Source organism: Hyla sarda, chromosome 8 (genome assembly GCF_029499605.1).
Source record: "Hyla sarda isolate aHylSar1 chromosome 8, aHylSar1.hap1, whole genome shotgun sequence".
Lineage (NCBI taxonomy): Eukaryota > Metazoa > Chordata > Amphibia > Anura > Hylidae > Hyla > Hyla sarda.
The window spans coordinates 51104476-51130634 of record NC_079196.1 but is presented as its reverse complement, the minus strand read 5'-3'; the positions used below and the strand labels follow the sequence as shown (position 1 = coordinate 51130634).

At 43.4% G+C, this 26159-nt stretch overlaps 1 protein-coding gene across 1 annotated transcript in view; it reads right to left on the bottom strand.

Annotated features, from left to right (window-relative positions):
- Positions 1-10619: 10619 nt before the first annotated feature.
- The window catches only part of BBS5 (Bardet-Biedl syndrome 5), a 44151-nt gene continuing 28611 nt past the window's right edge, over positions 10620-26159 (bottom strand). Inside the window, exons 8-12 of the mRNA XM_056537173.1 lie at positions 24039-24101; positions 21256-21390; positions 14456-14539; positions 11678-11701; positions 10620-11585 (exon numbers count right to left, since the gene is read on the bottom strand). Coding sequence (XP_056393148.1) covers positions 11484-11585; positions 11678-11701; positions 14456-14539; positions 21256-21390; positions 24039-24101 — 408 coding nt within the window. The 3' untranslated portion in view covers positions 10620-11483. The remainder of the gene's footprint in view (positions 11586-11677; positions 11702-14455; positions 14540-21255; positions 21391-24038; positions 24102-26159) is intronic.

The window sequence follows — 26159 nt, the reverse complement described above, 5'->3', positions numbered from 1 at the left end:
CAAACCGATGTGCAATATGAAAAAAGAAGGAAATAAATCCAGAAGAATTTTCCAAAGAAACCGCGAGTCATGTTTCAAATTTATACTCGCCTACACAGAACTGTTTAGTTGGCGTGCGGGCAGCATATGTTTGCCCTACACACGTGTATTACTCAGATTGGCCTTGAAATTTGTATAAACATTCTTTAATTTGGAAAGCACATGTATATTACATATAGTGCATAGTTAGGTCACTGAATAAAGGTTCAACCTAATGTCCACGTTAACGATACATTGCTTATGGAAATGGGGGCGGGGCATTGATTTAGGCATCTTTATGGTCTATATCAATATACTGTATATCAGTGACTACCGTACTATATATACTAAGCTCTTTTTATTAGCCAGAGCCCATTCCACTGCTCCCGCACTCTATGCCACCACATATAATGGAAAGGTGCCAGGGGCATGATGGGTTTTTCCTTAGGGCTTGTTTCACACTGTGTCTGGCAGAATCTGCTTAACATACTGTAATTGCCAGCACATACGTACACATACACATACTCCGGTGAATAACAATTTTTTTTTCTAATCAGCTGGTACCAGAAGATTTCACAGATATGTAAATTACTTCCATTAAAAAATCTTAATCCTTCCAGTACTTATCAGCTGCTGTATGCTCCAGAGGAAGTTGTATAGTTATTTTCTGTCTGACCACAGTGCTCTCTGCTGCCACCTCTGTCCGTGTCAGGAACTGTCCAGAGCAGGAGCAAATCCCCATAGTAAACCTCTCCTACTCTGGACAGTTCCTGACATGGACCGAGGTGTCAGCAGAGAGCACTGTGGTCAGACAGAAAATAATTACACAACTTCCTCTGTAGCATACAGCAGCTGATAAGTACTGGAAGGATTAATATTTTTATATAGAAGTAATTTACAAATCTATTTCATTTTCTTGCTCCAGTTGATTAGAATTTTTTTTTTTCCACCAGAGTACCCCTTTAAAGCCTAAACAGGTTTGGTGTTTAAGAGGTCAACAACATGGAGGAATGTTACTACATGGATCTTTTGAAAAACCAATATTGATAAATTGCCTCCTATTTCTTCCACAGGGAAAAGGATCCAGATTTATTTTGCAGGTGATTGACTGTACCTACCTGTACATCTGCTATTTCTGCCATTCATTGCTATGGACAGTTTACATCAGTTGCTGTATACTGTGAAAGGAGTCAGGTCTCTGGAGATTGATGTTATCTATGTTGGCAGCAAAAGGCACTGACAATGTTTCTATATTTAGCTGCCTCTAGACAAAGTATCTCCCAGCAGCACATTCACAGATGCATCAGAACAGTGTCAGGCTGGGTTCACACCACGTTTCTGTTTTCGCAAAACAGATTCCTCAAAACCTGACTAAACTGTATCAAAACGTGTGTACAAATTTAACCCATATACGGTTTTAAAAATTATGTCCGGTTGCATCTGTTTTTTAAGAAAAAAAACGTATACGTTTTTAACTTTTCACTCCATTATGAATAAAGTTTCACTTGTTTGATTGAAATTCCAAGAAAAAACTGTGCAAAGTCAAAAACCGTGTGGTGCAAACCGTATGGAACCGTACGCACATACAGTTCTGTACGGCTCCCATTGACTCCCATATTTTAAAAAAACAAACTTATACGGTTTAATACAGTTTTTCACCCGGACCAAAAACCGTGGTAGACTATGGTTTTGGGTACGGGAAAAAAAAAGAATGGACAAAACCGTACAGGATGCAAAACAGACACAACCTGATGCATCTTTTGGCATACGGTTTTCAATGGAGAGTCAATGCATACGGTTTAAATAAAAGTACACAGCCAAATCCGGAGTGAAAATTTCTAATTTAAGTTTATTTATTTATTTACTTTTACATGGAAACCATATTCACACTTTACAGATGCTTTCTGTTTAGAACCGTGGTCTCAAACTGTGGCCCTCCAGATTTTGCAAAACTTCAACTCCCAGCATGCCCAGACCGTTGAATTGGGCATGATGGGAGTTTAAGTTTTAAAGGGGTACTCCGGTGGAAACTTTTTTTTTTTTTTAAATGAACTGGAGCCAGAAAGTTAAACTGATTTGTAAACTACTTCTATTAAAAAAAAACGTTATCCTTCCAGTACGTATTAGCAGCTGTACGCTACAGAAACTCAGCATCAGTTCTGGCAGCACAGAGGACTTCTGCAGCAAGCTCCATTCCATTAACAGTTGCAGAAATTTCTGGGGGGAAAAATATCGGCTAAGTGCGAATTTACCCTAAAGAGGAAGTTTTATTTCTTAACAAATCCTATTTTTCTCCCAAAAATGTGTTCCCATAAGGCTGCAATCACATGTGGCAGTTTTTGAGCCAAAGAGGATCCATCTGGAAGGAGGAGAAGTATAAGCCCTTCCTTTATATTTCCCATTCCGTTTGAATCCACTTCGTTTTAGCTTAAAGGGGCACTCCGCCTCTATACAGGTTATCAACTATCCAAAGCACAGGGGATAACATGTCTGATCGCAGGGGGTTTGTCCACGGGGTCACCCCGTGATCTCTGAGCCGGCGCTGCAGCGTTATGGCCACGGAAGCCTGGAATCACCACCTGAGCGGAGATTCAATAGTGTAAATGTTGCCGAAGCCTTTTTTTTTTTTTGCTTGATAGTACACAGCCCCCTCGCCTTCTTCCATAGACATGAATGGAGGGGGTGTGGCAGCTGTGTTCACCAGTCATCCAGCACTGCACGGAGTCCGCTCGATGCACCCGATGACTGGGATGCCGCGGCAGAGATCGTCCTTTGGATAGGAGATAACATGTCTAGCAGTGGAGTACCCCTTTAAAAACTGCAGTGCCAGTTTTATTTAAAAAAAACAAAAACAAAACAAAAACAAAACAAAAACAAAACAGCCATGTGAATTCCATTCTAAAAGTAATGTTTTCCAGATTATACTGTCGGTGAATTGTCGCACCCCTGCTATACCACACTGAGACAGTCAGCTGCTAAAACAACAGCTGAGCAAAGATCTCAGTTGTCTGAGTCCATGTTTAGCTGAGCACATGGTATATGGTAGCCGGTGATCTCAAAGACTGGCAGCTCTACTGTACTGGTTACAACAATATATATGACCTCATTCTCTCCAAACTAGAAGGAAAATGCGAGACAGCTAACAGTGCTGGAACTATCTGAACTCTCTCTATACACAACCAAGCAAAAAAAAGGACTTCGGCTACATTTACACTATTGAATCTCCACTCAGGTGGTGCTTCCAGCAGTTACCGGCGCCACCAAAATCCTTCAGCACTAAGACTGCAGGGACTTGCATCGTCACCATTGACAGCAATGCAGTCAGTGCAGGCATCCGCAGAAAGAATTGTCGGTCAGTGTTACGGTCCCATGGTTCCCATACAGAGAGGAACAAAGGCACAGAGTCATTGAAAGAGGCTGTAAGAGACTCCAGAGACCGGATCTCATGGACACGGGCAATTAGGTCATCCTCAGAGGGAGGAAGAGTGTTTTTCCAATTGTTAGCAATAAGAGTCTTCGCAGCCAGGACTAAATGCATAAATAATTTGAACGGCTTCTTCGATAAGGCCCGATAGGAGAGATGACCAAAATATGTGAAACACCGAGCCTAAACCCACTCGACAGCACTGAGGAGGGGTCGTAGGATTCAGTTTATTAGGCAACACAGGAGCGCGATACCATCCCATCAACATCTTATATTGAGTCTCATATGCCGTAAAAATAGATGCCTTAGAAGCATGTTCCCATATCACCTGCCACTGAGGGAGAGAAATGGGGGTATTAAGGGCCAGCTCCCACTGCTGATATTTACTCGGTCCTTCTTATCTCCCCAGATGGTGCGGTGTCGCACCATCTGGGGAGATAAGAAGGACCGAGTAAATATCAGAGAGAAGTCCCTTCGTCCGGTGGCCCACTCCTCGCGACAGATTCTCTCAAAGGGGAGAGATACAACTAAAGACCTCTGCTTAGAGGACAAGTAATGGCAAAGCTGTAGGTAGTGGGTCCTTTCAGAGGGCGGGAGGTCCTATCTAGAAACCAATTGTTCAAAAGGACAGCAAAGTGTGAGAAAGGGGGTCTACCACATCCGCCCAACTAAAGAGACCCAGAGTGCCCCACTCTCAAACCATGCCTGAGGTCAGTCCAGATGGAAAATCATGGTGATGGAGAAAAGACTGAAGGGGAGAAAAAGAAGTGTAAAGGCAGAATTTCTTAGAACAGTAATCCCAGACATAGCAAGAGAAAGACATAGGACCCAACAGCGGACCAGCAAAAGCAGAGGAAGAAGAAAAGCTTATTTGGATGGATCGGAGCCAGCCAAAGCTTCTCCAACTCAATCCACCTGCTATAGGCGTGGTACGTCGACCACGCAGCTAGGTGTCGTAAGTGGGCTGCCCAGTAATACTTGATAACATCAGGAACACCCAAGCCACCCAACGATCGACTAGCTAACATCACAGACATCGGAAGCCGATGTCTCTTAGTAGCCCATCTGAAATGAAAAATAGCGGATTGAAAGGAACTGAGAGCAGGAAATGGAACCCTAACCGGCAAGGTCTCAAAAAATATAGTAGTTTGGGCAAGAAAGTCATTTTAACCGCAGCGAGACGACCGAAAAAAGAAATACACTGAGACGGCACTTTTCTATAAGCGCCTGCAAGTCACAAGAAAGAGAGGGGAGGTTAGTTGAGTAAAGAGAGGAATAGCTAAGTTACAAAAGCACTCCCAAATATTTAACAGCCGAAGAGGACCATTTAAGAGTAATTAGATCGCAGGAGAGTAGAAAGTGACAGTGGAAGGTTCAAAAGGTAGTGCCTCAGTCTTAGAGAGATTAACCTTGTATCACGACAACACCTCATAAGAGTGAAGAACCCAGTACAGTGATCCCCCTACATAGAAAGGCCCCAACATACGATCATTTCAACATAGGATGGCCTCTCAAAGGCCATCATATGTTGAAGGCAGCATCAACATATGATGCTTTTATATGTCGGGGCCATCACATAAATGGCTATCCGGCAGCGCAGACTACTTCAGCTGCTGCCGGATAGCCATTTAATGTGCCCTGGTGAGTGTCACTCACCTGTCCCCGATGTTCCGGACCATCCTCTTCATGCTCCGCTGCATGGCGGTCGCTCTCCTTCGTCATCATCAAGTCACCACGCACGCCGTCCTGTCATCCAATAGGAGCAGCGTGCGCAGCGGCGTGATGACGGCGATAGGGAGTGACAATCCAGGGCAGCGGTGATGGTTCGGAATGGCGGGGACACCCCGGGGATGTGATGGCGGTGATGGACAGCGACGATCCAGGGCAGCTGTGACGATCTGTAGCGGCGGGGACACGAGAGTATAACTTTGTATATTATTATTGCATGGATCCCTCAACATACGATTGATTCAAGTAACGATGGTTCATTCGGAACAAATTACCATCGTATGTTGAGGGATCACTGTATAGGTTAGGGAGAGAAAGTAAGGGTTTAATAAGAGAAGAACATCGTATTCAAACAAGCAAATCTTAAATTCCCTATCATGAAGGGCTACACCAGAGATGTTCGGATCCCCCTGGATCATGGCAGCAAGAGGTTCAATGCACATTGCAAAGATCAGGGGGGATAACAGACATCCTTGCCTTGTGCCATTGAAAATAGGAAAAGACGAGGAGGAAGCGTGAGGGAGCTTTAGGGAGGCAGTAGGGGAAGAGTTAAAGCCCTGCAGAGCCATCAGAAAGTTACCAGTTATACCAAATTTTTGGAGAGTGGCGAAAAGAAAAGGTCAGCCCAGCCGATCAAAAGGCCTTTTCAGCGTCTAAACTAAGCACCAAGGCCTGATCAGACCTCCGATTAGTCAAGTCTATGAGGAATAAATGCAACTTGGTCTTTATGCACGAGGAAGGGGAGAAAGCAACTAGTGCGGGTCGCCAAAACCATTGAAAAGAGTTTCAGGTCAGAGTTAAGAAGGGCAATGAGTCTATAGCTCGAGCAATCATGAGGGTCCTTGTCTGGGTCCCCCCCAGAAATGAGTTAAAAAGACAAACAAGTCTAGGGAGAAGGATAGAGGAAAAAGTCTTATACTATAAGTAGGTAAACCCATCCGGACCAGGGAAGCGCCCCACAGGGAGAGACTTGTGCATTTGAGACACTTTCTCAGAAGTAATAGGAGCATTGAGTGTCTCACGATCAGATGGTGAGAGAGTCGGAAGACTACACTGAGACAAAAAGGAATCTAGCACCTCGACACGCTCCTCCGGGGCAGAGGGGAGTTGGGAGGGTAAAGAGTAGTAATCCAGGAAAAGATGGGAAAACTCATTGGGGTGAACGTGTAGATTCCCCGCTGAGTCCCTAAGAGCAGAAGGAGACTGAGCCGCCGTGCGGTCCCTCAAGCGGTGAGCAAGCATAGTGTGGGCCTTATTACCTTTCTCATAAAAACGCTGTTTAGCATAGAGCAGCTGATGTTCCACCTTGTGGAGGGCCAACTCACCCAGCTGTGACCAAAGGAGGAGAGATTCCAGATCAGAGATTCGCGTCCGGAGATACCGGGAACGAGCCAAGGCACTGCGTTTCAATCTGGAGCTCAGGGCAATACAATGACCCCGCACTACAGATTTATGAGCTTCCCAAAGCGTAGCCTGAGAAGTGACCGATCCTTCATTAAGAGTAAAATACTCTGTTAAGCACTGTTGAATCGAGTCCAGGGAGGGCGGAGACTTAAGGAGAGAGTCATTAAGCCAATGACAGCTGCAAGAGAAGGTAGCAAAAAGGAGAGAAAGAAAGCAGTACCGGACTGTGGTCAGACCACGCGATTCTAAGGAGGCATCCGAGAGCATACGCACCATAGGGAGATTGCCAAAGAAATAGTCTATGCGAGTATGAAGTTTATGAGGGTGAGAGTAGAAAGTGAAAGAGCGGTCAGTGGGATGATTTATACGTCAGAGATCGTAGAGGGAAGAGGCCCGAATAAAACATCAGAAAAGGGACGACAAATGCATCTGCACGGGGGACTAGCTACAGCCAAGAGGCGGTCCATAGTTGGAGAAAAAACAAAGGTGAAAATCACCCCCAACAAGCCATGCAGACGAAGGGTACCTATGGAGTAGGGCAAGGACCCGCCGCAGAAAAGGGATTTGAGAGGAGTTGGGAGCATAGAGATTACAAAGAAGAAGCTGTTTACCCCCCAAGGAACCCTCAAGTATAACATAGCGGCCCAAAGGATCCGTATAGGACAAGGAGACCTGGAGAGGACAGGATCCAGAAACCAATATGGCCCCACCAGCTACCTTACAATCAGAAGAAGCCATAAAGGATGTGGGATAGAGATGGTGAAGAAATTGAAAGGAGCCTGAATGGTCGAAGTGTGTCTCCTCAAGATATATAATATCTGTGCGCAGCGACACTAACTCCAGCTGTAGAAGGCGCTGTTTAAGGGGGGAATTAAGGCCTTTGACATTCAAGGAGACACACTTAGCCATGAGGAGGTGAAGGTGGGGACACAAAGCTGGAGGGAAAATACTCACTCAGACATCAAGGAAGCCGTCCAAAATGCATAAGAACAGGAGCACCCAGGGAAGGCCAAGGGACAACTATCCGATCCTGGACAGCACAAAGAACAAGGAGACACAGACATCAAGGGACAAACCACGAGACAACAAATCCAAAAACAAACCAACCAGTGACCCATAGGTCAAAGTGGAGGCCACTGAGGCTATGGCAATGGTTAGGATTACGTTGGGATGTTTGTTCTCCCTTTTCCTGATCTCCTCTAAGGTGGAACAGAGGAACACACCAAGAAGGGAACCACCAGAACTAGGTAGTCCCTCCCCTGAGGCCATGCCAAAGGAGCAATCTAGTAAAAAGGTGACCAGTTGTAACATAAGCAATAAGCATAGTATAACTTTATCTCAACAAATCAGGGGGTAGTAGACCAGACAGCAACACCCACAATATGTCAGTAGTTCCCCACATCACAGTCCACAGGCCAATCCTCAGGGTGGGTCAGAGGCTGGGCGCCGCGGACCCTGTGCAGCAGACCTCTGACCAGCAGCAGACCATTTAGCTCGAACAGGCTGCCATACAGGGGGCAAAGGAGGAGGAGACAAGCCCCAGTCCACCAGCTGAGGGACAGGTAAGTCCAGGGCAGAACAAAAGGCCAGGAGGTCTGAGAAACATCGTAGAACAGCAGAGCATCAGTCTTTAAGGGCATGGAGGGCAATGGAAAAGTCTACCTGTACAGAATTTGATGAGAGCGAAGAACTGCCAGGAGGGGTTGTAACACCCGTCTCTTCTGCAGAGTAATCCAGGACAAGTCCTGATACAGTTGCACAGGAGCACCAAAGTCAAAATTTCTCAGGATTCGAGCCGGGCCATGATCGCCTTCTTCAGTTGAAAATCAGCCACACAGCAAATTATTACTACCATTAGAAGGCTTTGGATGGAGGGCCCTGTGGGCTCTATCTAATTTAATCCGGTGGGAGGGTGGTTCACCAAGAATCATATTAAATATAGCTTACAGAGTGATATGTAGATCCTCCGCTTGAGTCGCCTCAGGTAATCCACAAACCCAGATATTATTCCGCCTACCCCGGTTGTCCAAATCCTCGACATGGTCATGGAGGTCTCTTAGGAAATCCGATTGGGAAGCTATGGTGGACTGCAGTTGAGCAATATATGCCCTGGTGGTATCATGGTCATCCTCCAGCCCCTCTACCCTCTCCGAGACATGTTGCAGATCCTGGTGGAGCGACGAGATTTCCGCACGGCAAGTGTCTTTGACCTCAGCAATAAGAGAGCGAAAGTCCTCCTTAGTGGGTATTTGTGAAAGAAGTTGGCTCCAACCAGGGGGAGGAGAGGATGAGGCAGGGATCCCAGAGCAGGCAAGGCCCATATCTGGGACAGTGTCCCACAATGATTTTTCACCCATGGTTAAAGGGGTCACTGCAGAGGACAGGGACACGAAGGGACCCTTTTGCGCGGAGAGGCAAGAAGACCCCGCAGGAAGCCTGGGTGCCGCCATAGGCCTCTGGGGTTTGGGGGAGGCCGAGATGGAAGTAACAGCAGGAGTGGACTCAGGGTTGAAGATGAGAGGAGAATCTGGCACTGCAGTCCAATCTCCGTGTTGCTGGGGTAGATGCAGGGGCTTCCAATACCCCAGGAAAGGCAGGCTCCCGGGTGCAGGCCTGAACACTGAGTCTAGAGAGCTGATCACCTCACACTAATGCAGCCCAAGATGGAGGGGAGCTGCCCATGAAGGAAAAGGGCAGGGGTTTGAGGGGAGGCAGAGGGAGCTGGGAGCCAGGACAGGACAGCCTTTTCAAGGGCACAGCTGGGGATCCACTCACCGGCAAGCACAGGCTCGTGCAGGGAGAGTCCAGAGGCCACAGAGGGGATGAGCAGGTAGCAGGGTCCCTTGAGGGAGCAGGATCCGGCAGCAAACATGGTGGCCGCGGTGTGGTGGCGGCCCAGGCCCGAAGATCTGGTGGTGCGGTGGCAAGGCAGGAGAGCCGCCGGCAGTTCAGCAGGGGAGTCCGGGGACACTGCAAGCAGGATCGCAGGCCTGCACTGCGCAGCTTCGGTAGACCAGGAGCACAGGCGGCGCACAGTGTCTTCTGCAACAGGCGGTGAGTCCGGGGTGAGAGCCGGAGGGGGCCGCAGGAACCGGGTGATGGAGCCCGGAGAGGACTGCAGGAGAGTAGTGGGCTTCCTCGGGTGTCGCCAGGTGGTCCTCCCCACCTACCAGGGGCAGATTTTATGGCCTCAGGGCACGGGAGCTTGCGGGCTACACGGCCATCTTCTCTGGCGCCAAGCCAAGCCACGCTTTGGAAATCAGCTTATGAAAAAAGAAATTCTTCCCATTTAATTAAACAAATATGGTCTAAATGGCTGCATTATCCAGGTCTTACCTCTACTTCCATAGTTACTATGCTAGGGTTTTCAAGCCCTTCATGATTCCATAGTTTACACTTTTTTGCCCCAAAGTACATCTGTAGCGCAAAATAACTTATCCCCTATCAGAAGGATAGGGTATAAGTTATAGATCGCGGGGGATTGTATGGGGCATGTCCATCCCCAGGATGACGCAGCAGCCGACACGCCCCCCCCCCCCATATATCTCATAGAGATACATGGAGGAGGAGTTTCAGCCGCCACGTCATGCGGAGAGGATACGCTCCCTTCCAGCTGAATGCCCGGGCCCCACAGCACCCAGACCCCCAACAATCTATCCTTCAGATAGGGGACAAGTTATTTTGAACTACAGATGTCCTTTAAGTGTAGTTCACACAGTCTAATAAAGTAATAAAAACACATGCATGATTTATTCTGTCTATTGATTTATTACAGATGCTAATATTCTGTCTTATACTGTATATGCTGTCATATTTATGTACAGGAAGTTATACTTTGCTCTCCTAGTTTGAGAATATAGATGGGGATTGTTTTGTTTCTTTTTTATTATAAAATTGTTCAAAATTTATAAAAATTACATGGTTTTAAAGAGCATGGAAGGTGTAATTCCCCACCTTTAGGCTTTGCTCACAGGCGCAAAAATGGATGAATTGGTTTTGCTTTTTGGTTGTCTATTGGCCCTTTTTAATCACCTCTTTTTGCAGCAGTTTTTTGACCATATTTGTAGTCATTTTTGCTTAACAGTGTTTCCAAAACTCATGGGAAAACATGTAATAAATAAACCTTTAATAAACTTTTTTTTAAATGTTTAATAAATACATAAATAGAATTTTACTACTGTTTGGATTCCCAAATACTGGTTATCTAATATGAGAATAGATATATAGATTGGTAGATCTGGTAGACTATAAAAAGGGATACTCCACTGGCCAACATTCGGAAGTAAACGTTCCGAACCCTGTTTTCACGCTCCGGGGATCGGTCACACCCCTCATTACATCACAGCCAAGCCCCCTCAATGCAAGTCTACGGGAGGGGGCATGACGGCCATCACGCCCCCTCCCATAGACTTGCTTTGAGGGGGCGTGGCCATGATATCGCAATTGGTTTAGATCGATAACTTCCTAGGTATTGATAAATCTCCCCCATTTTTTTCTTTACAGCCTTTCTTGGCACAGTTTTTGGTGCTGTATCGCACCAAAAACAACGCCACCATGCACACAAACTTTTTTTTTTAGCTGCTTACAGACAAAATCTCACCAAAAAAGTGACAAGTCGCCATTTTTCCAGGACAAAAAAAAACACAAAACCACGCAATTTTTTTTTACAGAGTATTCCTAAGAAGTAATGGAGAGAAAAGGTTTTCACTTCAAAAATGCTGATTTTGTCCATGTGAACATGCCCAAAGGGCTTGTCATAGTTTTGTATGAATATATACCAGTATAGCCTGCTAGGGTTTTAAAATAAAAAAGAATCTTACAACATTTCTAACAACTCAAAATACAAAACTGGTATCCTCTTATGATTTCTCAATATATATATTTTTTTTACAAGATCTTAAAGAAAAAATTAAGCCATGACGTCCCAAAGTCCTTGAAGAGTGAAACCATCCTTTAGCTTCTCGATGGCAAGGCCAAGTTCTTCAGAAAAGACTGGCTCACGATCTTGTTGCTAAAAGAACAGAAAACAAAAAAACAGCTTAAATAAGTCTGCCAGACTGTCATATGGCTGGACACCACTGAAATGTCAATAACTTATTGTACCTTGCTTCCATCAGCAAAATAGGCCTGAAAAATATAAAACAAAATAGGGTTTTAGAATAACCTTCTTTCAAGGGTGTGGATAAAGCGGACACATTCTGGGTAGTGTTCAAGACGCGTCCTGTATGAAGCACTGGCCACTTTTTTTTAACACATTTCCCCCGCTCCCATTAAAATCAATGTGAGCGGGGTTCTGGCCATGCTGTTTTGGATGCACCCTGAGGGTACGATCCCATATAGCGCTTACGCAGCGTATTTCACGCTGTGCAAAATCAGCTGTGCAGCGGGAAATGTGCTTCGTATTCTCCAAAATAGCATACACACAGGGCTACCTGTGTGTTCAGTGAGGTTTGGAGGGGGGCTGTGCGTTCCAGTCACGCCGTCGCATAGCCTCGCCACTATACCTCACTAAACACACAGGGCTGCTGCCGGGTAGCCCTGTGTGTATGCTGATGGGAGTACATTCACAAGAGCGGATTTTCTGAAGGTTTTTTGCTGCAGTTTTTTGTAGACACTGTAGATTTTCCACAGCGGAAAATCCACTGCACATTTTGTTGCTACCCACTGACTTTAATGGGGTCTGCTGCAGATTTTCAGCAGGTAAGGCCCGCAGTGGAAAACCCATGTGAATGTGTCCTTAGGGTAAGGTCACACACATGCCCTATTTTTGCTGCATGTTTTCTGCAGCTGATTTTTGCTACTCATTGACTTTAATGGGTAGTAAAATACACAGCAAAATATGGCACGTGTGATCCTACCCTTAAAGTGTTTTTCTACCTTTAGTAGGAATAGTATGCACACTGTACATTAGCTGCCTGTAATGTTGACAAACTTCTGCTCAGCTGAAGGAGTCATCATTACTGTGTCCATTGCTGCAACAAAAGGCTGACAAGGCCCATAGAATCATGGCTACAAGGGTGTGTATGTGCTAGGGCTGCACGATTTGGGAAAAATGTGCACTTGCGATTATAGAACTGTCTGAACATAAAATAGAGGGGGTAGGATATTAAATGGGAAGAAACAAGCTTAATTCCTCCTCTGCAATTCACATGCCTGGTATAGTAAAGTCTGCACACTCTCTGGTGCTGTTGCGTTGCTCTATAGTGCAGCGCAGCCATGTGGGAGGGAGCACTGGGAGTAGGTGAATTCCCATAAAGGGGCCCTCCAGTGAAAAACATCTTATCCCCTATCCCCTCCGACTCGGCACCCTGGTCATCTGTGCACGGAGCGAACTCCGCTCTGTACCAGATGACTGGCGACTACAGCCACCACGCCCCTTCCATTCATGTCTATGGGAGGAGGCGCGAAGCCGCCGCTGCCAGAGATCGCGGGGATAAGATGTTTTTCCCCCTTTAAAGACGGGAATGGGGGGGGGGTTCATTTTTCCCGAAGAGTTTTACACCGGAGTACCCCTTTAACTTTCAGGCACCCCTTGATTTAATTTTTTTCTTCCAGTGGAGTACTCCTTTAAAGAACATACAAGTAAAATAAAAATTTCAAAAATAGGCACATTTGCATCTTTCAAATCCCTTACTGCACCCAGGTTTTATGGTCACCACTGGCCTTAGGTTGTGGCAAAAATGGTGGATGATACGCCCCCTCAGCCGCAGGCGTCCATGTGCACAGCCAGCAGGACAATAGCAGCGCTGAGATCTTACACACTGATCACTTTACATTATGAAGGTAAAAACCAGGAATTAAAAGTCAGAATGGAGATATTTCACATAGATCTAAACTGTGGGGGCTCTCAGGTGAGTACTTAGGGGAGAGGGGTAGCATAGTTTAAGCTTCTGGGTGGAGTTTTCCTTTAAGTTACTAAATTAAAGTGTGACACTAATTTTATAAAGTAAAAGTATGTTATATACACTATAGAGTGTTCTAACTAGAGATGAGCGAACTTACAGTAAATTCGATTCATCACAAACTTCTCGGCTCGGCAGTTGATGACTTATCCTGCATAAATTAGTTCAGCTTTCCGGTGCTCCCGTGGGCTGGAAAAGGTGGATACAGTCCTAGGAGACTCTTTCCTAGGACTGTATCCACCTTTTCCAGCCCACCGGAGCACCGGAAAGCTGAACTCTTTTATGCAGGAAAAGTCAGCAACCGCCGAGCTGAGAAGTTTGTGACGAATCGAATTTACTGTAAGTTCGCTCATCTCTAGTTCTAACCTTGAATTGAATGTAGTGATTGAATGTAGTGACTGCAGAAATTTGGAGGAAAATCTGCCGCAGCAAATCCATATTGATATTTTAGCAAAATTTGGTTTGGACTTGTTGCTGTGGATTTCCTAAAGAATAAAAATTATTATTATTTTTTTTTTACTTAAAAGGGGTACTCCGCTGCTCAGCGCTTGGAACAAACTGTTCCGAACACTGGAGCTGGGAGCTCGTGACTTCATAGCCCCACCCCCTCATTACATCACGTCCCGCCCCCTCAATGCATGTCTATGGGAGGGGGCGTGATGGCAGTCACGTCCCCTCCCATAGACTTGCATTGAGGGGCTATGATGTCATGAGCTCCCGATGCCGGCTCCAGCGTTCGGAACAGTTTGTTCTGAATGCTGAGCAGCGGAGTACCCCTTTAAGATTTGCTCTTGCAGGCTTTGCTGCGGATCCATGGGTAATCTGCAACAATAGAGTGGTACCTAATTTCATAATACTATGTTAACATTTAGAGGGTTCTGCTGACAACTCCAACAAGTTTAACAATAGCACAGAATTCAACGGCAGAAAGTACATTGGAACACCTGTTGGAAACCATTATAGGTAAATGTGGTCTTACCACAAAAGCGTCTGTGTGCTCATCAGCTTCTATCTCCACATCATCCTGAACCTGTTCAACGGTTAGTTCCTCCAGGGCCTGGGGCTGCAACATAGGACAAAAACATTGGTTTCATGAGGCACGTTTTATTAAAGGGGTACTCCGGTGGAATTTTTTTTTATGAACTGGTGCCAGAAAGTTAAACAGATTTGTGAATTACTTCTATTAAAAAATCTTAACCCTTCCAGTACTTATCAGCTGCTGTTATTAGAGATGAGCAAACTTACAGTAAATTCGGTTCGTCACAAACTTCTCGGCTCGGCAGTTGATGACTTATCCTGCATAAATTAGTTCAGCTTTCAGGTGCTCCGGTGGGCTGGAAAAGGTGGATACAGTCCTAGGAAAGAGTCTCCTAGGACTGTATCCACCTCTTCCAGCCCATCGGAGCACCGGAAAGCTGAACTAATTTACGCAGGAAAAGTCATCAACTGCCGAGCCGAGAAGTTCGTGACGAATCGAATTTACTGTAAATTCGCTCATCTCTAGCTGTTACGATCCACAGGAAGTTCTTTTTCTTTTTGAATTTCCTTTCCGCCTAACCACACTGCTCTCTACTGACACCACTGTCCATGTCAGGAACTGTCCAGCGCAGGAGAGGTTTTCTATGGCGATTTGCTTCTACTCTGCACAGTTCCTAAAATGGACAGAGGTGTCAGCAGACAGCACTGTGGTCAGGCAGAAAGGAAATTTAAAAAGAAAAAGAACTTTCCGTGGAGCATAAAGCAGCTGATAAGTACTGGAAGGATTAAGATTTTTGAATTGAAGTAAATTTACAAATCTGTTTAACTTTCTGCCTACAGTTGATTAAAAAAAAAAGTTTTCCAGTGGAGTACCCCTTTAATGGATACATGAACAAAGGTTTCCTAAGCCAGGCAGCCCCGTAATGTACTATGAATGTCTCTTGCCTATGACAGGATAGTGGTGTCATGAACACTGTAAATAAAGTGTCTTGGGTCATCCATGGGTAAAGGGCACCTCACCATGAATAAATCACAGCACAGCACCTTGTCATTTTATTTATGGTACAGCTAATCTTCTCTAGGCAACTATACACATATATTCGGGAAAAGACCTTTAACGTGACTCACGGTGCAGTAATGTGCTTCTGTGCCAGAGGTTAGGAGAACACACATAAGCCTTCCAGTAACATACTATGTCCGTGACAAATGAAGTAATAGAATCCTAAAGGTGTAAAGTGATAGCATACTGCCAGGGTAATGCCATGACTTAATGATCAGGACCCCCACCAATCCTGATAATGAAGCGGCCTCATCACTGACTCAGCACTGCAGCACCTGCACATCCTTTTCCTGCGCAGTGGACTCTGGCCAGATAGGGGACTGCAGTACAGCTTTATTCTAGATGAGTCAATGCTTTGCCCTCTTCATTCTCAGAATCAGGGGAGGTGGTGGTTGATCGTCAGACCTCTAAGAATAACCCTTTAGGCCAGCGTTTCCCAACCAGGGTACCTCCAGTTGTTGCAAAACTACAACTCCCAGCATGCCCGGACAGCCTTCGGCTGTCCGGGCATGCTGGGAGTTGTAGTTTTGCAACAACTGGAGGCCCCCTGGTTGGGAAACACTGCTTTAGGCATTATCCAAACTTTAAAGGGGTACTCCGGTGAAAAACTTTTTTTTTTTTTTAAATCAACTGGTGCCAGAAAGTACAGCATGTACAGGGGTGCTCCCTGGTGTAGTATTTTGGGAACCAATGAACCAGTAATCACATCTATTGTGCTAAACTAACCTTCCTGAGTTGTGCTATATATTAGGCACAACTCTATGGAGAGAGTGGATATGGCAGTGTTTCCCAACCAGGGTGCCTCCAGCTGTTGCAAAACTACAACTCCCAGCATGCCCAGGCATGCTTGGCTCACAAAAGTCTTTAAAGGGGTTTAACTCAACTGGTACCAGAAAGTTATACAGATTTGTAACTTACTTTTATTAAAAAATCTTAATCCTTTCAGTACTTATTAGCTGCTGAATACTACAGTGGAAATTCTTTTCCGTTTGAAACACAGAGCTCTCTGCTGACATCACGAGCACAGTGCTCTCTGCTGACATCTCTGTCCATTTTAGGAATTGTCCAGGGTAAAAGGAAATCCCCATAGCAAACATTTGCTGTTCTGGACAGTTCATAAAATGGACAGAGATGTCAGCAGAGAGCACTGTGCTCATGATGTCAGCAGACAGTTCTGTGTTTCAAAAAGAAAAGAATTTCCGCTGTAGTATTCAGCAGCTAATAAGTACAGGAAGGATTAAGATTTTTTAATAGAAGTTGATTTAATAAAAAAAAAAGTTTTTCACCGGAGTACCCCTCTAAGGCAATGTCCTGTCACTTATGATAACTAAAAATGACAACCCTTGCTCAGTCTGCCTCAGTCACATCAAACTCCAAACCCATCATACATTACATCAGTGATTCCCTACCAAGGTGTCTACAGCTGTTGCAAAACTACAACTCCCACCATGCCAGGACCACACCTTGTTTGGGAAACATTGTATTATATTGTTGGGTCTCATCCCATTAAAGCTGCTGAGCAGAACCTGGGAGCAGCAGCAGCCAGATAACCATGGCTCCCTGCACCAAGCAGGTTCTGCTCAGCAGCTTTAAAAGGGGGTATTCCAGGAAAAAACTTTTTTTTTTTATATCAACTGGCTCCAGAAAGTTAAACAGATTTGTAAATTACTTCTATTAAAAAAATCTTAATCCTTCCAATGATTATCAGCTGCTGAAGTTGAGTTGTTCTTTTCTGTCTGACAACAGTGCTCTCTGCTGACATCTCTGCTTGTCTTGGGAACTGCACAGTTTAGAAGAGGTTTGCTATGGGGATTTGCTTCTACTCTGGACAGTTCCCGAGACAAGTGTCATCAGAGAGCACTTAGACAGAAAAGAACAACTCAACTTCAGCAGCTCATAAGAACTGAAAGGATTAAGATTTTTTTATTAGAAGTAATTAACAAGTCTGTTTAACTTTCTGGAGCCAGTTGATATATATAAAAAATTAAATAAATCAAGTATTTTCCTGGATAACCCCTTTAATGAATGCGAATTACAGCACCAGAAAATTCATATATCTGTGACAGCTGCTCGGGAAAGGGCAGTAATATATAGATAAAATATATATATATATATATATATATATAATATCTGTTTTTTTACAGGCCGGAACTATAGTTATTAGGGAATTATGTATAAATGGTGCTATGCATGATTAAATGTGTTGATGCATAAACTCGACACCTGTTAATTTTCTCTTTAATTGTTGCTCCCCTTGGAGTCTTCTATATTCAATGGTAGCCTGATGACGTCACTTAATAGAGAGTGACAGAAACGCGTTGGCGGTATTGAGATATAACAGCTGGCATCATTGACATGTATTAGCGATTTTGATTCTGCAATCTAAACCTTCAGTTAAGAGGTTGAATAGACCTTAGTGCTCAGGTATTGTTAAAGTAGTAACTGTGGTAATTTCTAGTTGTTTCATTTAAAGGGGTACTCCGGTGGGAAATATATAAATATATATTTTTTTAAATCAACAGGTGCCAGAAAGTTAAACAGATTAGTAAATGACTTCCATTAAAAAAATCTTTACCCTTCCAGTACTTTTCAGCAGATGTGCTACAGAGGAAATTCTTTTCTTTTCGAATTTCTTTTTTGTCTTGTCCACAGTGCTCTCTGCTGACACCTGATGCCCGTATCAGGAACTGTCCAGAGCAGGAGGAAATCCTCACTGCAAACCTATGCTGCTCTGTAGAGCCAGCAGAGAGCACTGTGGACAAGACAAAAAAGAAATTCAAAAAGAAAAAGAATTTCCTCTGTAGCATACAGCTGCTAAAAGTACTGGAAGGATTAAGATTTTTTTTTTTTTATAAAAGTAATTTACAAATCTAAAAAGAAAAAAGGGGTGTATGTGCAGCTCACAATAATAGTACACACTAAGGTCAAACTAGGGCATGCAACTATACCTTAATTGCACAAAAAGACAAGCCAATAGAAAAAAGTTGCCCGGACCTTCTAAGTGAGTAAATAATGGTATGGATATTAAATGAGAAATATTAAATGAATGATTGTCTGGATCGGGCTTCAATGATAATAGTATAAACAGTTTAATAAAATAGGATAAATAGACTGTAGTTAGTTACTTCTCACAGGGCCCATGTGAGAAGAACATATACAATAAAAACAACCTTTAGGTAATAATGTACATGAAAATGTAAAATGACAATAATACCAAAAATTAGAATAATGTTAATGGCATAATAATATCACTGGCATATAGTGAGTGCAGCTGGTATTTAACCGCTGATATCTAGGCACCCACTGCGCAATATGTTCAACAATTTATGACAGTTTCAAATGGGTGTTACCGGTCCTTTAGGTAGTAGCCTGGGTAAAAGGCGCTGTTTTCACAGTGTGTAGATGGTGCCGGTACACTGCGTCCTCTGTGCAACGTTCCAGATGGTGTTGGTAAAGTCCAGTAAGGTCCTGGTGAGAGCGGAGGCGATTGGCGCTGGCAGGCGCCGGTGATCGCAGATCGCCGGGAGGACGTTGGCGCTGGCAGGCGCTAGAGATGGTAAGTCCTCACCGCTGGTTAGATGGAATCAGGGCCATACACTGGATGCGAGGAGCTCACCTCGTGTTGTCGGCGTGTGACGTCAGCTGCTGCTGGAGCCGAATTCGTTGCACTGGAGGTAGTTGGCAATAATGGACCGGACTGATGTCGGACTGGATGTCCTGATGGTCTTAGTGGTTTGAAAGCGATATACCAGCCTTGGTGGATATGCACAATATATAAAATAGATATGCCAGTGATCATGCCCAAGTGGACTAGACGCGTTTCAGGGTTATTTAATGTAACCCTTTCCTCAGTAGTCATATGGTTGTCATAAACTATTTCCTTTTTTATAGGAGCACAAATCCCGCCCGTTGACTCATTCCTAGGTGTTAATGAAAACAGTGGATGGAATCTACGGATAGGTTCCCTAGAGAGCAATACAATGTAAAAAGTGGATATAAGGAAGCTGTGTGAATACTGTTAGAGATATAAAGTTGCGTTTTTATAAACAATTATTTTGTAATAAATGTGGAATTAGTGTTCAATAAAAAATAAATATTTTTAGCAAATTAATTTTGAACATAGGGGTAAAATAACACTTAAGAAAAAGATATAAATTAAAATTAGAAGACGAATATCAATGTGAATTCTGTAGAATGAGAAATATAATAAAATGTAATAAAAGATTATTACATTTTTATTATATTTCTCATTCTACAGAATTCACATTGATATTCGTCTTCTAATTTTAATTTATATCTTTTTCTTAAGTGTTATTTTACCCCTATGTTCAAAATTAATTTGCTAAAAATATTTATTTTTTATTGAACACTAATTCCACATTTATTACAAAATAATTGTTTATAAAAACGCAACTTTATATCTCTAACAGTATTCACACAGCTTTCTTATACCCATTTTTACATAGTATTGCTCTCTAGGGAACCTATCCGTAGACTCCATCCACTGTTTTCATTAACACCCATAAATGAGTCAACGGGCGGGATTTGTGCTCCTATAAAAAAGGAAATAGTTTATGACAACCATATGACTACTGAGGAAAGGGTTACATTAAATAACCCTGAAACGCGTCTAGTCCACTTGGGCATGATCACTGGCATATCTATTTTATATATTGTGCATATCCACCAAGGCTGGTATATCGCTTTCAAACCACTAAGACCATCAGGACATCCAGTCCGACATCAGTCCGGTCCACTATTGCCAACTACCTCCAGTGCAACGAATTCGGCTCCAGCAGCAGCTGACGTCACACGCCGACAACACGAGGTGAGCTCCTCGCATCCAGTGTATGGCCCTGATTCCATCTAACCAGCGGTGAGGACTTACCATCTCTAGCGCCTGCCAGCGCCAACGTCCTCCCGGCGATCTGCGATCACCGGCGCCTGCCAGCGCCAATCGCCTCCGCTCTCACCAGGATCTTACTGGACTTTACCAACACCATCTGGAACGTTGCACAGAGGACGCAGTGTACCGGCACCATCTACACACTGTGAAAACAGCGCCTTTTACCCAGGCTACTACCTAAAGGACCGGTAACACCCATTTGAAACTGTCATAAATTGTTGAACATATTGCGCAGTGGGTGCCTAGATATCAGCGGTTAAATACCAGCTGCACTCACTATATGCCAGTGATATTATTATGCCATTAACATTATTCTAATTTTTGGTATTATTGTCATTTTACATTTTCATGTACATTATTACCTAAAGGTTGTTTTTATTGTATATGTTCTTCTCACATGGGCCCTGTGAGAAGTAACTAACTACAGTCTATTTATCCTATTTTATTAAACTGTTTATACTATTATCATTGAAGCACGATCCAGACAATCATTCATTTAATATTTCTCATTTAATATCCATACCATTATTTACTAACTTAGAAGGTCCGGGCAACTTTTTTCTATTAATTTACAAATCTGTTTAACTTTCTGGCACCAGCTGATTAAAAATAAATAAATAAAAAAATTTCCACCGGAGTACCCCTTTAAGACAAATCACCCAACTCTTGCAAATAGGGGTGGGTTAGGGTTAATATAATTATCCTATATTTTTAGGTGACATAAGTAATATGTGTACCAAGTTTCATTTAAATATCTCCCTATCAACACAAATAAACACTAAAATATTATTATAATTCTTTTTATTTTTTTATAAACAGAATAGGTAGACGTTACCTTTTCTTCCATCTCATACTCTACCCCAAATATGGGGCTTGCAGAGTAGACTCTGTGCAGTGAATTGATCTCCTTTACAGAATCCTGAAGCTTCTCTACTGGGTCAATTTTAAAGCCGAGCACATATCCGCCGCTCTATACCACCAGAAAAAGTGAATATTACGTTCAGAACAACATAAAATTATAGGTTTCCTAATGTAAACTAAACAAAAACCTTGAGAAAGGTTATTAGAACCCCAATATAGTGACATAATTTTACCATCATGCATTATCAGAAACACAATACAGAGGTCCCTCAAGTTACAATATTAATTGGTTCCAAGATGACTTTTGTATGTTGAAACCATTGTATGTTGAGACTAGAGATGAGCGAACTTACAGTAAATTCGATTCGTCACGAACTTCTCGGCTCGGCAGTTGATGACTTTTCCTGCGTAAATTAGTTCAGCCTTCAGGTGCTCCCGTGGGCTGGAAAAGGTGTATACATTCCTAGGAGACTTTCCTAGGACTGTATCCACCTTTTCCAGCCCACCGGAGCACCGGAAAGCTGAACTAATTTATGCAGGAAAAGTCATCAACTGCCGAGCCGAGAAGTTCGTGACGAATCAAATTTACTGTAAGTTCGCTCATCTCTAGTTGAGACCATAACTCTATGGAAACCTGGTAATTGGTTCTGAAGCCCCAAAATGTCATCCAAAAAAAAAAAAAATTGGAAAAAGTGAGGATTAAAGACAAATAAGTAGATAACTAATACAGATAAAGCAATAAAGCAAGAAGGTATATATAAAAGAAAGAAAGATCTGCTGGGAGCTGTAAATCACTGTCTATTTCAGTGTTTTCCAACCAGGGTGCCTCCAGCTGTTGCAAGACTACAACTCCCAGCATGTCCGGACAGCCTGTGGCTGTCCGGACATGCTGGGAGTTGTAGTTTTGCAACAGCTGGAGGCCCCCTCGTTGGGAAACACTTGTCTATGTAGAGGACAGGAGCTTCTTCAGGGTCCTGTACAGTACACAGTGTCCCAAAAAAGTAAAATGAAGCCGCCCTTACTTGGTGTCCAAAGGAGCAGCTAACCCTGGTACAGGTAAGGAGTAGTACAGAACTTGTAATACCTCCCTGTATTGTAGAGGGCGCTACCAGACACCAGTCAGTGCATGCACTGCAGGGGTTTTACCAGTGAATGCCCATTCTGATTGGTCAGTTCTTCCAGCCATTGACACGTTTCGCAGACTCCATAGCATTGTATGTTGAGTCTGGTGTCGAGTTACAATGGTCTGGAAAAGACCATTGTATGTTGAAACTATTGTATGTTGAGGCCATTGTAAGTTGAGGGATCACTGTATCATGAAAAGTTTGCAACCATTCAATACAAGGGTAAATCCATATGGGACTGAAATGCTGCAGATTTTACCTGTTTATTTGCATATGTAAAATCCACAGTGCAATGCACTAGCAGAGAAGAGGCTTTTATAAATTTCATCCACACTCCAAGCTTTTTCTACATGAAAATGTATCTGGAGTAAGAATTGTTAGATCCGCAGCATCAAGATCTGTTGCCATAAGACGTTCCAACAAGTGGAATTATTTATAGTACACGATTTCCATATACCTCCATGCATGTGCAGTTATGAATGTAAGGCTGGCTATCCCACTTTACTAAATATCTGCATCCACCAGCTCCTGCGATTCCTCTCCTGGCTCTATCACTTACCTCTCATGTTTACTTAAAGGGGTACTCTGGTGGAAAATTTTTTTTTTTTATTTATTTATTTATTTTTAAATCAACTGGTGCCAGAAAGTTAAACAGATTTGTAAATTACTTCTATTACAAAATCTTAATCCTTCCAGTACTTATTAGCTGCTGAATACTACAGAGGAAATTCTTTTCTTTTTGTCAGCTCTCTGCTGACATCTCTGTACATTTTAGGAAATGTCCAGAACAGCAGATGTTTGCTATTGGGAGTTTCTCCCACTCTGGACAGTTCTTAAAACGGACAGAGATGTCAGCAGAGAGCTCTGTGTTCCAAAAAGAAAAGGATTTCCTCTGTAGTATTCAGCAGCTAAGTACTGGAAGGATTAAGATTTTTTAATAGAAGTAATTTACAAATCTGTTTAACTTTCCAGCACCAGTTGATTTAAAAAAAAATAAAAGTTTTCCACTGGAGTACCCCTTTATAATCGCTTCCCTGAATAAGTCACCTTTTTCGACAGGAAAGTGCTCATCAGTTACAATAGGCGTATTCTACAAGAATATATCCTGCAATTTCCACTTTCATTCCAGCAAGCCTACAGGATTAAAACATTAATCTCAAGACTACATTTCTCTCTCTCCACTATGAAAACCATAAAACAACAATGGCTTTACTTTATATACAAGCCATAAAGGGGTACTCCGCTGCTTCAGCATTCGGAACATTTTGTTCCGAACGCTTCGAGCGGGCGACGTGTGTTGTGAAGTCACGGCCACACCCTTCATGATGTCACGCCACGCCCCCTCAATGCAAGTCTATGGGAGGGGGTGTGGCGGCCGCCACACCCCCTCCCATAGACTTGCATTGAGGGGGCGTGGTGTTACATCACGAGGGGCGTGGCCATGACGTCACTACTCCCGCACACAGCGTTCTATAGGAACACCGGGTGCCGCACAGAGATTGCGATCAGACATCTTATCCCCTATCCTTTGGATAGGGGATAAGATGTCTAGGGGTGGAGTACCCCTTTAAGCATTGTGAAAGAACATACCCATAAGCAGACACACTGCATTACACTTGTCAGTAACGTTTACCTGCTGGGAGCTTTCAATCACAAGAGCCAAGCCAAACTTAGAGTCTCTTATCTTTATGGATCGCTAGTATGGAAAAAACAAATAGACTAAATAACTACACAGTTACACAACATTACGTTAATGTAAAAATTATGTAATACAATGGAGGCAGTATTATAATAATGAACATTAGGGAGACCATACAGTGTTCTTAATGTCGCTGTGCATCCTCTGGCTATGCTTGGCAGGGTCATCAGTGTACAGTCTTCTAGAAATAAAAAAGGGAGCACTGCTGTCTGTTGCACACAAAACGGTTCTTGAGCAACGAGCATTTAGGTTTGTTTGGTAAATAAAAATAGACACCACGTTTCGGTGCTCACTTGTGCCTTGCTTAGGTCCAAACACAGTCAATTTTTCGTGTCCTGCTGCAAACATGCGTAACTGTGATGTGTCGAAACATGTGTCAATTTTTATATTTACCGAATAAACCTACAGTTATGGCTGTAACTGTCGGCACCCCTGAAGTTTTTCAAGAAAATGAAGTATCTCTCACAGAAAAGGATTGCAGTAACACATGTTTTGCTATACACATGTTTTTCCCCTTTGTGTGTATTGGAACTAAACCAGAAAAAGGGAGGAAAAAAAGCAAATTGGACATAATGTCAAACCAAACTCCCAAAATGGATTGGACAAAATTATTGGCACCCTTAACTTAATATTTGGTTGCACACCCTTTGGGAAAAATAACTGAAATCATTCGCTTCCTATAACCATCAATAAGCTTCTTACACCTCTCAGCCGGAATGTTGGACCACTCTTCCTTTGCAAACTGCTCCAGGTCTCTCTTATTGGAAGGGCGCCTTTTCCCAACAGCAATTTTAAGATCTCTCCACAAGTGTTCAGTTTAAATCTGGACTCATTCCTGGCCACTTCAGAACTCTCCAGCACTTTGTTGCCATCCATTTCTGGGTGCTTTTTGACATATGTTTGGGGTCATTGTCCAGCTGGAAGACCCAAGACCTCGGACGCAAACCCAGCTTTCTGACACTGGGCTGTACAGTGCGACCCAAAATCCATTGGTAATCCTCAGATTTCATGATGCTTTGCACACATTCAAGACACCCAGTGCCATAGGCAGCAAAACAACCCAAAAATATCATTGAACCTTCACCCTATTTCACTGTAGGTGCTGTGTTCTTTTCTTTGTAGGCCTCATTCCGTTTTCGGTAAACAGTAGAATGATGTGCTTTGCCAAAAAGCTCTATCTTGGTCTCATCTGTCCACAAGACATTTTCCCAGAAGGATTTTGGCTTACTCAAGTTCATTTTTGCAAAATGTAGTCTCGCTTTTTTATGTATCTGTGTCAGCAGTGGGGTCCTCCTGGGTCTCCTGTCATAGTGTTTCATTTCATTTAAATGTCGACAGATAGTTCGCGCTGACACTGATGCTCCTTGAGCCAGCTTGAATATCTTTGGAACTTGTTTGGGGCTGCTTATCCACCATCCGGACTATCCTGCGTTGACACCTTTCATCAATTTTTCTCTTCCGTCCACGCCCAGGGAGATTAGTTACAGTGCCATGGGTTGCCAACTTCTTGATAATGTTGCGCACTGTGGACAAAGGCAAACCTAGATCTCTGGAGATGGACTTTGTAACCTTGAGATTGTTGATATTTTTCCACAATTTTGGTTCTCAAGTCCTCAGACAATTCTCTTCTCTTTCAGTTGTTCATGCTTAGGGGAGATTTTTATATTGCCCACACCTGTTACTTTCCCCAGGGTAGTTTAAAGGAGCATCATATGCTTGAAACAATCTTATTTTTCCACAATTTTGAAAGGGTGCCAATAATTTTGTCTAGCCCATTTTTGGAGTTTGGTGACATTATGTCCAAATTTGCTTTTTTCCTCCCTTTTTTGGTTTAGTTCCAATACACACAAAGGGAATAAACATGTGTATAGCAAAACATGTGTTACTGCAATAGTTTTCTGAGACAAATACTTCATTTGTGGTGGCTCAAGAACCGTTTTGTGTGAAACAGGCAGCAGTGCTCATTCAGGACCGTTTTTTTGTTTCCTTCTATATACCTATGCATCGTTCTGCACCCCATGGTATACAGATAGGGTCCTTGAGCAGCATATTGTT